Source organism: Stegostoma tigrinum, chromosome 26 (assembly GCF_030684315.1).
Source record: "Stegostoma tigrinum isolate sSteTig4 chromosome 26, sSteTig4.hap1, whole genome shotgun sequence".
NCBI classification, from domain to species: domain Eukaryota; kingdom Metazoa; phylum Chordata; class Chondrichthyes; order Orectolobiformes; family Stegostomatidae; genus Stegostoma; species Stegostoma tigrinum.
In genome coordinates, this window is record NC_081379.1 from 6,345,235 (window position 1) to 6,359,830 (window position 14,596).

Genomic DNA, 14,596 nt, shown 5'->3' on the forward strand with positions numbered 1-14,596 from the left:
TACACTCTCTCCACCTATCTTCTTTACTCTCCATCTTCGGTCCGCCTCCCCCTCTCTCCCTATTTATTCCAGTTCCCTCTCCCCATCCCCCTCTCTGATGAAGGGTCTAGGCCCGAAACGTCACCTTTTGTGCTCCTGAGATGCTGCTTGGCCTGCTGTGTTCATCCAGCCTCACATTTTATTATCTTGGAATTCTCCAGCATCTGCAGTTCCCATTATCTCTTGTTTTTACTGGTACTTTTTTTTCAAGATATTGCAATTTTTAGAGAATGGAACTGAAACCAGACATTGGAAAGTAGGAAAAAATGACAATACTTGATTTACTTTTTAGCTTGACATCAATTTCAATGCTTTTCCTTTTTTTTGTCCCCTTTCCTGTGCCCACCCTGTTTGATAACAATTCCTGGTCTATGCCCTCTAGTGGTAAACAGGAATGAGATTTTTTTTCCCAGCTTTTACTGAGCAATTTTGAAACAGTTTGGCTTTGTATATTTCTGGGATGCCCTTGACAAACACCGATTAAGGTTTCTTAATGACCTGTCCTGGGTATCATACCTGGACAAGTCTCAATTGGTAAAACTGAAAGAACTGTGGATGTTGTAAATTAGAAAGAAAAACAGAAATTGCTGGAAAAACTCAGCAGGTCTGACAGCATCTGTGAAGAGAAATCAGAGCTCATGTTTCGGGTCTGGTAACCCTTCCACAGAACTGATGGTAGCTAGGAAAATATCAGATTATTATTTTGTTTTCTATTCATTTGCGGGATGTGGGTGTCTCTGGCTGGGCCCAGCATTTGTTGCCCGTCCCTTGTTGCCCCTTGAGATAGCAGTGGTGAGCTGCCTTCTTGAATGACTGCAGCCCACCAGCTGTATGTTGACCCACAATGCCGTTAGGGAGGGAATTCCAGGATTTTGACCCAGAGACAGTTAAGGAACAGCGATATCTTTCCAAGTCAGGATGATGTGTGGCTTGGAGGGGAACTTGGAGGTGGCGTTTCCATGTATCTGCTGCCCTTGTCCTTCTAGATGGAAGTGGTCGTGGGTTTGGAAGGTGCTGTCTGGGGATCTTTGGTGAATTTTTGCAGTGCATCTTGTAGATAATACACACTGTTGCTATTGAGTGTTTGTGGTGGAGGGAGTGGGATGCTTGTAGATATTGTACCAATCAAGCAGGCTGCTTTGTCCTGGATGGTGTCAAGCTTCTTGAATGTTGTTGGGGCTGCACTCATCCAGGCAAGTGGGGAGTATTCCATCACATTCCTGACTTGTGCCTTGTAGATGGAAGACAAACTTTGAGGAGTCAGGAGCTGAGTTACTTGTTTCAGGATTCCCAGTGTCTGACCTCCTCTTGTAGCCGCTGTGTTTATATGGTGAGTCCAGTTGAGTTGATAACCCCCAGGATGTTGATAGTGGGAGATTCAGTGATGGTAACACCACTGAATGTCATGGGATGGTGGTTAGGTTGTCTCTTATTGGTGATGGTTGGCATTTGTGTGGCACGAACGTCACTTGCCAATTGTCACCCCAACCCTGGATATTGTCCAGATCTTGTTGCATGTGAACATGGACTGCTTCAGTATCTGAGAAGTCATGAATATTGCTGAACATTGTGCTAACATAAGCCAACATCCCCGCTTCTGACCTTATGGTGGAGGGAAGGTCATTGATAAAGCAGCTGAAGATGGTTGGGCCGAGGACACTATCCTGAGGATCTCCTGCAGAGATGTCCTGGAGCTGAGATGATTGATCTCCAACAAACCACGACCATCTTCCTACGTGTGAGGTATGACTCCAACCACTGGATGGTTTGCCCCTCATATCCATTGATCCCAGGTTTCTAGGGCTCCTTTATGTCACACCTGGTTGAATGCAGACTTGATGTAAAGGGCTGTAACTCTCACCTTACCTCTGGAATTCAGCTCTTTTGTCTGTGTTTGAACCAAGGCTGTAATGAGATCAAGAGCTGAGTGAGGAATGGGGTAAGGAGTAAACAATAGGTGAGGATAGAGACAAAGAGAGAGAGGAGCAGGTGGACAGAGTTGGTAATGATCTGGCCAGGAGAGTGAATAGCTGTTAATGGGAACTCTTAGTGGCTAACAATAGGTAATGTGTAATGGCAGATTATAGTGATAACATGCCTGGTGTGTGAGGTAAGCCCAAAGCGTCAGCTTTCCTGCTCCTCTGATGCTGCTTGGCCTGCTGTGTTCATCCGGCTCTACACCTTGTTATCTCAGACTCTCCAGCATCTGCAGTTCCTACTATCTCAGAGACATAGATGTTGACCAAGGAACAGGGTGGTGTGTTAAAGTGGCAGGCAACTGGAAGCTCAGTTCACCTGGGCCATCTCCAACACATCCCTCACCTTCCTGGGCCTCTCAGTCTCCATCTCAGCTAACCAGATAGAAACTGAGGTCCATTTCAAGCCCACCGACTCCCACAGCTCCCTAGAATACACCTCCTCCCACCCACCCTCCTGCAAAAATTCCATCCCCTATTCCCAAATCCTCCGCCTCCGCCGCATCTGCTCCCAGGATGAGGGATTCCACTCCTGCACATCCCAGATGTCCATGTTCTTCAAGGACCGCAACTTTCTCCCCACAGTGATCGAGAACGCCCTTGACCGCGTCTCCCGCATTTCCCGCAACACATCCCTCACACCCCACCCCCGCCACAACCACCCTAAGAGGATCCCCCTCGTTCTCACACACCACCCCACCAACCTCCGGATACAACGCATCATCCTCCGACACTTCCGCCATCCACAATCCGACCCCACCACCCAAGACATTTTTCCATCCCACCCTTGTCTGCCTTCCGGAGAGACCACTCTCTCTGCGACTCCCTTGTTCGCTCCACACTGCCCTCCAACCCCACCACACCCGGCAACTTCCCCTGCAACCACAGGAAGTGCTACACTTGCCCCCACACCTCCTCCCTCACCCCCATCCCAGGCCCCAAGATGACTTTCCATATCAAGCAGATGTTCACCTGCACATCTGCCAATGTGGTATACTGTATCCATTGCACCTGGTGTGGCTTCCTCTACATTGGGGAAACCAAGCGGATGCTTAGGGACCGCTTTGCAGAACACTTCTGCTCGGTTCGCAATAAACAACTGTACCTCCCAGTCGCAAACCATTTTAACTCCCCCTCCCATTCCTTAGACGACATGTCCATCATGGGCCTCCTGCAGTGCCACAATGATGCCACCCGAAGGTTGCAGGAGCAGCAACTCATATTCCGCTTGGGAACCCTGCAGCCCAATGGTATTAATGTGGACTTCACCAGCTTCAAAATCTCCCCTTCCCCCACCGCATCCCAAAACCAGCCCAGTTCGTCCCCTCCCCCCACTGCACCACACAACCAGCCCAGCTCTTCCCCCCCACTCACTGCATCCCAAAACCAGTCCGACCTGTCTCTGCCTCCCTAACCTGTTCTTCCTCTCACCCATCCCTTCCTCCCACCCCAAGCCGCACCTCCATCTCCTACCTACTAACCTCATCCCACCTCCTTGACCTGTCCGTCTTCCCTGGACTGACCTATCCCCTCCCTACCTCCCCACCTATACTCTCCTCTCCACCTATCTTCTTTTCTCTCCATCTTCGGTCCGCCTCCCCCTCTCTCCCTATTTATTCCAGTTCCCTCTCCCCATCCCCCTCTCTGATGAAGGGTCTAGGCCCAAAACGTCAGCTTTTGTGCTCCTGAGATGCTGCTTGGCCTGCTGTGTTCATCCAGCTTCACACTTTATTATCTCGGATTCTCCAGCATCTGCAGTTCCCACTATCTCTGACCCAGTTTATGCTTCGTTTCCCCAGTGTAGAGGAGACCACACTGTGAGCAGTGAATGCAGTCGACTAGATTGTGCGGAGTGCAGGTAAAATGCTGCTTCACCTGGAAGGATGTTTGGGCTTTTCGATACTGAGGACGAAGGAGGCAAATGGGCAAGTCTTACACCTTTGCAAGTTGCAGGGTAAGGTGCCATAGGGTGTTTGGGGGTGGGGTGGGCGGAGAGATGTTGGGAGTGAAGGAAGAATAGACCGGGTGTCCCGGAGGGTCGGTCCCAGCAGAAGGCAGACAAGGGAGGGGAGTGGAATATGTGTCTGGTGGTGGTATCTTGCTGGAGGTGATAGAAATGGCAGCTGACGATCTTCTCGATGTGGATGTTGGTTGGATGGTAGGTAAGGACAAGGAGAATCCGAGCGCTATTGAGGGAGGGAAGACAGGAGGTGAGGGTGGAAGTGTGGAAGATGGGTTGCACCCACTTGAAAGCCCTGTCAACAACGATGCTGGGGAATCCTCAGATGATGAAGAAGGTGGATATTAGATCAGATTAGATTAGATTCCCTACAGCGTGGAAACAGGCCCTTTGGCCCAACAAGTCCACACCAACCCTTGCAGCATCCCACCCAGACCCATCCCCCTATAACCCACACACCCCTGAACACTACAGGCAATTTAGCATGGCCAATCCACCTAGCCTGCACATCTTTGGACTGTGGGAGGAAACCGGAGCACCCGGAGGAAACCCACGCAGACACGGGGAGAATGTGCAAACTGCGCACAGACAGTTACCCGAGGCATATTTCAGAGGCTGCCTTGTCGAATTTGGCCTCATTGGAACACATGTGACTCATTCAGAGGAACTGGGAGAATGGAATAGAGTCTTTACAGGAAGCAGAGTGCAAGGATGTATAGTGCAGGTAGTTGTGGGATTTGGTGGGTTGATAGTGAATATTAGTGGCCAGTTTATCCCAAGAAATGGAAACAGAGATGTCGAATCGGGGAAGGTGTCCTTCACCATTTTGCAGTCATTTGCTTAGGAAGCAGAAATGTCTGAGTATCTTATAAATGGCAGAAATTGCTGGGAACGCTGAAGAAAGGTCACTGGACCTGAAACACTGACTCTGACTTCTCTCCTCAGATGCTGCCAGACTTGCCGAGTTTTTCTAGTAATTTCTGTTTTTGTTTCTGATTTCCAGCGTCTGCAGTTCTTTCACCTTTTTCATCTTAAAAATCTGACCTTTGACAATGGCCCAGAGTTTACTAAAAACATAAATACAGTAACGATGAACACAGCTTGTCCTGCACTTTGTCTTGAGAACGCAATGGGGTTGGGTTAACTCTGTAAATTGTGACTCATCAAAAATCATTTGATGATTTACCCTGTTCTGCTGTTTATTTCCACGAAAATGGCATCAAGCCCACTACAATTTTCATGAATTTAATGTGGTTGCCCACCACCGAAATTTAAATGCAGACATAAAAGCTGTAACTCTTCTGCTAAAGATTATTAATAGAACCAAACAGAATGTGAACAATTTAAAACTCTGGAGACTGTTTCCTTATAAATAGTAAGAACTGCCAATGCTGGAATCAGAACAGAAGATGTTTCCTTTTGTTGTTGCAGATTCATTTCTTTCTTTCCTTTTGTTTCTTTTCCAGTTGATCACCCACTCTAATTCAAACCCTTTCTCCATCCTTGTACCATCTGCATATCTCCTCAACCAATGTAGAGCAGTGCGTCCTGTCATTAGATTTCCAATCTGAGTCCAGTGAGGTTTCACTGTGCGACGTGATAGCTTGAAGCATGTGCCTCCAGAGTTCCTACTATTGTCTATTCGCCAACCTTGCAACAAATTGATGGAAAAGGAAGGAGTCTCTTTTTTACCTAATCGGATACACTTTTATAACCAACAACTGACTGATTGCAAAGAAAGTGGAAAAATGACTTCCAATGGATTAACCTCCATGACCCTGAGCATTTTCCAAAGCACTTTATAGCCAATGAAGTGACTGTTAATAATATAAAAGACAAGGCAGCAGATCACCTGGCATCGACCTAGGCATCAGAAAAAGCAACAGGAGAAACAGCCTGTTAACCCAGCAAAGTCCTCACTAACATCTGGGGGTGAGTGTTGAAGTTGGCCGAGCTGTCTCGTAGACTAGATAAGCAACAGCCTGAAACAGTCATACTCATGGAATCATACCTTACAGACAATGCCCCAGACAACACCATCACCAACCCTGGATATGTCCTGTCCTACCAGCCGAACAGACCCAGCAGAGGTGGCAGCACAGTGGTATACAGTCGGGAGGGAGTTGTTCTAGGACACCTTGAAGTCTCACGGCTTCAGGTTAAACATGGGCAAGGGAACCACCTGCTGATTATCACATACTGTCCTCCCTCAACCGATGAATCAGTACTCCTCCACATTGAACAACAGTTCGAGGAAGCACTGAGGATGGCGTGGGCACAAAATGTACTCTGGCTGTGGGATTTCAATGTCTACGACCAAGAGTGACTCGGCAGCGGTACTACTGACCAAGCCCTAAAGGACATGTCTGCTAGACTGGGTCTACAGCAGGTGGTGAGGGAACCAACACGAGGGAAAAACACATGTGACCTCATCCTTACTAATCTGCCTGCTACAGTTACATCTGTCCATGACACTGTCAGCAAGAATGACCATCGCACAGTTTTCGTAGAGATGAAGTCCCACCTTCACATTGAGAACAACCTCCATCATGTTGTGTGGCAATATCACTGTGGTAAGTGGGTCAGACTTTGCACAGACCTAGTAACTCAAGGCAGGGCATCCATGAAGCGCTGTGAGCCATCAACAGCAGCAGAATTGTACTCCAGCACAATCTGTAACCTCATGGCTTGACATATCCCCCACTCAACCATTACCATCAAGCCAAGGAACCAACCCTGGCTCAATGGAGAGTGCACCAGGCATACCTGAAGATGAGGTATCAACGCGGTGAAGCCACCAAACAGGACGACTTGCACGCCAAACAGCGAAAGCAACAAGTGATAGACAGAGCTAAGCGATCCCACAACCAACGGATCAGATATAAGCTCTGCAGGCCTGCCACATCCAGACATGAATGGTGGTGGGCAATTAAACAACTCACTGGAGGAGGAGGCTCCACAAATATCCCCATCCTCAATGATGGAAGAGTCCAGCACACACGGGCAAAAGATAAGGCTGAAGCTTTTGCAACAATCTCCAGTCAGAAGTGCCGAATAGCTGATCCATCTTGGCGTCTTCTGGTGGTCCCCAGCATTACAGATACCTGTCTTTATTCCAGTTCCCTCCCCCCATCCCCCTCTCTGATGAAGGGTCTAGGCCCGAAACGTCAGCTTTTGTGCTCCTGAGATGCTGCTTGGCCTGCTGTGTTCATCCAGCCTCACATTTTATTATCTTGGAATTCTCCAGCATCTGCAGTTCCCATTATCTCTGTCTTCAGCCAATTTGGTTCACTCCACATGATATCAAGAAATAGTTGGAGACGCTGGATACCACAAAGGCTGTGGACCCTGACAACATTTCAGCAATAGTACTGAAGACTTGTGCTCCAGAACCTGCTGCTCCACTAGCCAAGCTGTTCCATTATGGAATTTGCCTGACAATGTGGAAAAATGCCTAAGTATGTTCTGTACACAAAAAGCAGGACAAATCCAACCCAGCCAATTACCGTCCTATGAGTCTACTCTCGATCATGTGTAAAGTGATGGAAGATGTCATCAACAGTCCTATCAAGCAGTACTTGCTCAGCAATAAACTGCTCAGTGATGCCCAGTTTGGGTTCTGCCAGGGCTGCTCAGCTCCAGACCTCATTACTGCCTTGGTTCAAACATGGACAAAAGAGCTGAATTCCAGAGGTGAGGTGAGAGTGACAGCCGTTGATATCAAGGTTGCATTTGAGTGAATGTGGCATCGAGGAGCCCGAACAAAACCTGGTATCAATGGGTATCAGGTAGTGAGTAATACCTCACACATAGAAAAATGGTTGTGGTTGTTGAGGTCAATCATCTCAGCTCCTGGAGATCTCTGCAGGAGTTCCTCAGGGTAGTGTCATAGGCCCAGCCATCTTCAGCTGCATCATCAATGACCTTCCCTCCTTAAGAAGGTCAGAAGTGGGGATACTTGCCGATGATTGCACAATGTTCAGCACCATTTGTGATTCCTCAGATACTGAAGCAGTCTGTGTTCAAATGCAACGAGATCTGGACAATCACTGAAGCAGCCTTCAGTGATAAAGAATTCAACAGATTCACTACCCTCTTTGAGAAGATATTCTTCTTCATCTCTGTCTTAAATGGGTGACCCCTTTAGTTCTAAGATCATATACTCTGGTCCTAGACTCTCCCATAAAGGAAAACAACCTCCCAGCATCTGCCCTGTCTAGGCCTCTAGAATCTTGTCTTTCAATAAGGTTACCGCTCATTCCACTAAATTCCAAAGAATACAAGCCCAACCTACTCAAGCTCTCCTCATAAGAAAATTTTTTTGTACACAGCATCAGCCTAGTAATTCTTCTCTGGATGTTCTCCCATGCTAATATATCTTTCCTCAGAGAAACTTTCACAGTATTCCAAATGTGGTTTGTTAAGTCTTAGCATCACACTCCTACTTAAAAACTCCATTCCTTTTGAAATAAAAGCCAGCAATTCCATTTGCCTTTCCTCATTGCCCATCCATAATTTTCTTTGATAAGTTGGCATGCTGCCAGCTTGAACTGCCGTAGTCCGTATTGTGTAGATTCACAAGTGCTGTTGAGAAAGGACTTCCAGGTCTTTGACCCAGCAACAGGGAAGGAATATCAATATAATTCCAAGTTAAGATGGTGTGTGGGAAATGTGTAGGGGACAATGTTCCCACCTTTTTGGTGCCCTTCGCCTTCTGGGTGGTAGACATTTTCGGTTTGCAATGGTAGCTGTTAAAAGAGCTTGGCAAATAACTGCAGTGCATTTTGTATGCATTAAACACTGCGACTGTGATGTGTCATTGAAAAAGGGAGTGAATGCTGAAGATGCTGGATGGGGTGCCAATCAAATGGACTGCTTTAACTTTGATGGTGTTGAGCTTCTTGAATGTTGTTGAGACTATTCCATCTTATGCCTTCTAGATGGGGGGCATGATCTGGGGAGTCAGGAGGTGAAATACAAGGCTAAAAAATTCCTCTTGGATTCTCTCTTGTTGGTGATGGTGTCTCCTGGCACTTCAGTGATGTGAATGTTTCCTGCTATCCATCAGGCCAAATGTTTTTACATGTCTTGGTACACATGGATATGGGTATCTCAACTGAAAGTTGCCATCTCTTACACTTCAGGTTTCTTGGTACAGAGTATCAGCCCAGACTTTTGTGCTCATGTTTCTTGAATGCTCTTTGAACTCTCAACCTCCTACCTCAGAGGTGGGATTGCTACCAACTGCACAACAGGTGACAGTGCCCAAAAGCACAATGTTGGAAAAATAGCTGTAACATCCTTTAGTTGCAGAAGCATCTAAAGCATTCCAAAGTGCTTCATTAGAGAATTATTGAATGAAATTTGTCACCAAACCACATAATATTTGAGAAGAGGAGTCCAAAAGCTTGGTCAAGGAGAGGGAGAGACAGGTGAAGGTGCTGTGATGATTTTTATATTGAGGCTTGCAGACGCCAGGTAAATAATTCAGTGACTGTAATCCTATCCTGAGAATTACTGAATGGGCTAGCACAGGAGACCATTCAGCCCATCATGACAGCTGCTGTTATTTGGCAAGGTAACGGATGTCACGACTTCAAGCAAGTCGACAGGTAATATATTTCATAAAGCAAGCATGTTGAAAAAACATTAACAAATAACCAATGAGATGTTAAAGGTTAAAATAAATATAAACAAAATTGTGTAACTAGGGAAATTAATACATCTCACCAACAGATTGGGCAGTATCACAAGTTGTAAGTACATTGTTTCATCTTCAGAGAGGTTTCACATTTATTTGCACAGGAATTGGAGAAATGTGTTTAAAAATTAAAACAAACTGAAGTGGGAAATCTCGTCAGGCAGTGAGACGGGCAGGCGGCCTGGGGTCCTCAAGCCGGACAAGATGGCGGCGCTGAGGCTGTGGAGCCGTTTCCGGTGGCGGGGGCGGGGCCGCGGAGTGCGGGGTCTGTCAGGTGGGAGACCCCGTGGGGATACGGGGCGGGTGCGCGGGAAGGGAACCAGGGGCTGGGGGAATGGACACTACCCCCCCCCCCCCCCCCCCCCCCGACACGGCCCCTTCTCCCCCAGGCCCCTCCCTGACTCGGCCCCTTGTCTCCCAGACAATAAAATGTGAGGCTGGATGAACACAGCAGGCCCAGCAGCATCTCAGTCTCCCAGCCCCTTCTCCCTGTTCCAACTCCACCCACACTGCCCCTTCACCCCACCCCAATTCTGCCCCTTCACCCCACCCACACTGCCCCTTCACCCCACCTCAATTCTGCCCCTTCACCCCACCCCAATTCTGCCCCTTCACCCCACCCACACTGCCCCTTCACCCCACCCCAATTCTGCCCCTTCACCCCACCCCAATTCTGCCCCTACACCCCACCCCAATTCTGCCCCTACACCCCACCCCAATTCTGCCCCTTCACCCCACCCCAGTTCTGCCCCTTCACCCCACCCCAATTCTGCCCCTTCACCCCATCCCAATTCTGCCCCTTCACCCCTGCCCTCACTCCACCCCTGCCCGCCCCAGTTTTTCTGTCTGTTCTGCCCCCAACTCTGTTTTTGTCCCTATCGCTTCGCCCTCCAAACCCATCCTAAATGACCTGTTGTAAATCTATCTTGAACATTCTGTGCTCGTTGACTGATTTTTCACTGTGGCTTTTTTAATTTTCAGGGAAATATGAGTATGATTTGTTGGTGATTGGAGGTGGTTCTGGTGGCCTTGCCTGTTCTAAAGAAGGTATAATTTATTTACGCTAAACAGAGTGCTTAAAATTTGAAGATATAGTCATACAGCATGGAAACAGTCACTTTGCTCCAACTAGTCCACACCTATCATGTCCTCAAACAAAACTAGTCCCACTTGTCTGCGCTTGGCCTATCTCCCTCCAAACCTTTTCTATTTATTGTAACTGTACATGCGTTCACCACTGCATCTGGCAATTCAGTCTGTGCACGAATCCTTCTCTGTACAATAAAACAGTTGCTCCTCATGTCTTTTTTAAAAGTTTTCCCCTCTTTGCTTAAAAGAGTGCCCCCTTAGTTTTGAACTCCTGCCACTTCAGGCAAAAGATCCTTCCTATTCATTTCATCCAAACTTCTCATGATTTTACAGGGTTCTGCATTTCTACAGGGCCACCCTTCAACCTCCTACACTCCAGTGGAAGAAGTCCCAGCCTATTTTTATGATTCAAACGCTTTCCTGGCAATATCTTGGTAAATATTTTCTGAACCCTTTCCAATTTAATAATATCCTTCCTCTACCAAGGTGACAGAAACTGCGCATGGTACTCTGGAAGAGGCCTCACCAATGTCCTGTACAACCTCAACATGATGCCCTAACTCCTATGCTCAAAAGGTCTGAGCAATGAAGGCAAATGTGTGAAATGCCTTCATGGTGGCATGATGGCTCAGTGGTTAGCACTGCTACCTCACAGCACGAGGGACCTGGGTTCAAGTCCAGCCTCAGGCAACTGCCTGTGTGGTTTCCTCCCACCATCCAAAGATGTGCAGGCTAGGTGGGTTGGCCATGCTAAATTGCCCATGTGTTCAGGGATGTGTAGGTTAGTTGAGTTAATAAGGTTTGTTCCGGGAGGGAAGCTCTGCTGGTTGGTGTGGACTTGTTGGGCTGATGGGCCTGTTTTTGCACTGCAGGGATTCTAAGTCACTTGTTTAAAAATAAACCCACATCCTGACATATCTCTCACTATGCCATTACCATTCAGGGGGTCCAGCCTTGATTCAGAGAGAAGTCCATGAGTGTGCCCAGAGCAGGAGGAGACCTCTCTTAAAACTCGAGGTGTTAAATCACACATGGGTATCACGGGATTGTATGCTGCTAAGTAGTATTCTGTAGACATAGTAAAGCAATCCTACACCTCTGGGACTCAGTCAAAGCTCTCTGCAGTCCTATCACATACAGTTGTGAATAGTGTTGGGGAATTAGCCAACTAAAGGGAAAAGGACACCCATGATCATCCCTGTGCTGAACAATGGCAAAGCTCACCACAAGTGCAAAAGACAAAGCGTCAGCCTTTAGAACAAGGCAAGCATTTGATGTAGTTTGGCATCAAGGAGTTGTGGCAAAATTTCAGTATAAATCAGGAAAATTTCTCTGGTTACCTTAGTACTAGCACCAAGAAAGATGGCTACAGTTATTGGTGGTTAGTTATCTCTGTCCAGAAGTATCAATGCAGGTATCCTCGGGATTTTGTCCTGACCCTGAACATCTTCGGTTGCTTCACCAATGACTGTCCCTCCCTCATGATGGATGTGGTGCATATGGACTTCAGCAAGGCATTTGATAAGGTTCCTCATGGTAGGCTCATTCAGAAGGTCAGGAGGAATGGGATACAGGGGAACTTAGCTGCTTGGATACAGAATTGGCTGGCCAGCAGAAGACAGCGAGTGGTAGTAGAAGGAAAATATTCTGCCTGGAAGTCAGTGGTGAGTGGTGTTCCACAGGGCTCTGTCCTTGGGCCTCTACTGTTTGTAACTTTTATTAATGACTTGGATGAGGGGATTGAAGGATGGGTCAGCAAGTTTGCAGACGACGCGAAGGTTGGAGGTGTTGTTGACAGTATAGAGGGCTGTTGTAGGCTGCAGCGGGACATTGACAGGATGCAGAGATGGGCTGAGAGGTGGCAGATGGAGTTCAACCTGGATAAATGCGAGGTGATGCGTTTTGGAAGGTCGAATTTGAAAGCCGAGTACAGGATTAAGGATAGGATTCTTGGCAGTGTGGAGGAACAGAGGGATCTTGGTGTGCAGATACATAGATCCCTTAAAACGGCCACCCAAGTGGACAGGGTTGTTAAGAAAGCATATGGTGTTTTGGCTTTCATTAACAGGGGGATTGAGTTTAAGAGTCGTGAGATCTTGTTGCAGCTCTATAAAACTTTGGTTAGACCGCACTTGGAATACTGCGTCCAGTTCTGGGCGCCCTATTATAGGAAAGATGTGGATGCTTTGGAGAGGGTTCAGAGGAGGTTTACCAGGATGCTGCCTGGACTGGAGGGCTTATGTTATGAAGAGAGGTTGACTGAGCTCGGACTCTTTTCATTGGAGAAAAGGAGGAGGAGAGGAGACCTAATTGAGGTATACATGATAATGAGAGGCATAGATAGAGTTGATAGCCAGAGACTATTTCCCAGGGCAGAAAAGGCTAACACGAGGGGTCATAGTTTTAAGCTGGTTGGAGGAAAGTATAGAGGGGATGTCAGAGGCGGGTTCTTTACGCAGAGAGTTGTGAGAGCATGGACTGCGTTGTCAGCAGCAGTTGTGGAAGCAAGGTCAATGGGGACATTTAAGAGACTGCTGGACATGCATATGGTCACAGAAATTTGAGGGTGCATACATGAGGATCAATGGTCGGCACAACATTGTGGGCTGAAGGGCCTGTTCTGTGCTGTACTGTTCTATGTTCTATGAATCATTCTGTATCCCAATGTGGTGAGACTTGGACAACATTCAAGTTTGGGCTGAAAAGCACCAAAAGTGTCCTCCAATGACTATTTCCAACAAGCAAGAATCTAACCATAGCCCCTTGATGCTCAATGGTATTACCATAGTTGAATCTCCCACTATCACCTCTTGGGTAGTGCAGTTGACCACAAACTGAACTGGACCAGCTGTATAAATACTGTGGCAAGAAGAGCAGTTCAGAGGGTAGGCATTCCGTGGTGAGTAACTCGCATCCTGTCTCTACAAAACCTGTCCACCATCTACATAGTATAAAGTATGGAGTACTCACCACTTGCCTGGATGAGTGCAGCTCCAACACCATTCAAGAAGCCTGGCACTGTTCAGGCCAAAACAGCCCAATCGATTGGAACCCTGTCCACCACCTTAAAACATGGACTTGTTTTGCCACTGACATACTGTAGCAGCAGTGTGTACTGTCTGCAAGATTCCCTATAGTAGCTCACCCAAGACTCTTCTGACAGCTCCTTCTAAATCTGCAACATGCAGAAGGACCAGGCCAGCAAGCACATTGCAATACCAATGCCTATGCGTTCCCCTTCAAGTCACCTGCCATTCTGACTTGGAAATATAGCATTTGCTTCATTGCTGAGTCAGAATCTCCAAAGTCCTTTCCAGCCAGCAGTGTGAATGTCCATATTTACCAAGGATTGCAGCTGTCCAAGAAGGCAGGTCATCAGCACCACTTTCTCCAGGGCAATTTGGGATTGGCATTAAATACTGGCCTAGTCAGTGATGTCTATGCCCATAAACAACAAACTACAAAAAGAAAGGCTCATCCACGCAAATCATCTCAGTTCCAATACTTGTGTGTGAGTTCCTTAGGATAGTATCCCAGGCCCAATCACTTTTAGCTACTTCATCAATGACTTTGCATCCATCACCGGGCGGCACGGTGGCTTAGTGGTTAACTCTGCAGCCTCACAGCGCCAGGGACGCGGGTTCAATTCCAGCCTCGGGCAACTGTCTGTGTGGAGTTTGCACATTCTCCCCGTGTCTGCGTGGGTTTCCTCCGGGTGCTCCGGTTTCCTCGCACAGTCCAAAGATGTGCAGGTTAGGTGGATTGGCCATGCTAAATTGCCCGTAGTGTTCAGGATTGTGTGGGTTCTCAGGGGATGGGTCTGGGTGGGAT

At 47.5% G+C, this 14,596-nt stretch overlaps 1 protein-coding gene across 3 annotated transcripts in view; it reads left to right on the top strand.

Annotated features, from left to right (window-relative positions):
• Nucleotides 1-9,854: 9,854 nt before the first annotated feature.
• Nucleotides 9,855-14,596, top strand: part of txnrd2.2 (thioredoxin reductase 2, tandem duplicate 2) — a 78,953-nt gene continuing 74,211 nt past the window's right edge. For all 3 annotated transcript variants that reach the window (XM_059654927.1, XM_059654928.1, XM_059654929.1), the window contains exons 1-2: nucleotides 9,855-9,950; nucleotides 10,658-10,723. In XM_059654927.1, the coding sequence (XP_059510910.1) occupies nucleotides 9,881-9,950; nucleotides 10,658-10,723 (136 nt within the window). In that variant the 5' untranslated portion in view covers nucleotides 9,855-9,880. The remainder of the gene's footprint in view (nucleotides 9,951-10,657; nucleotides 10,724-14,596) is intronic.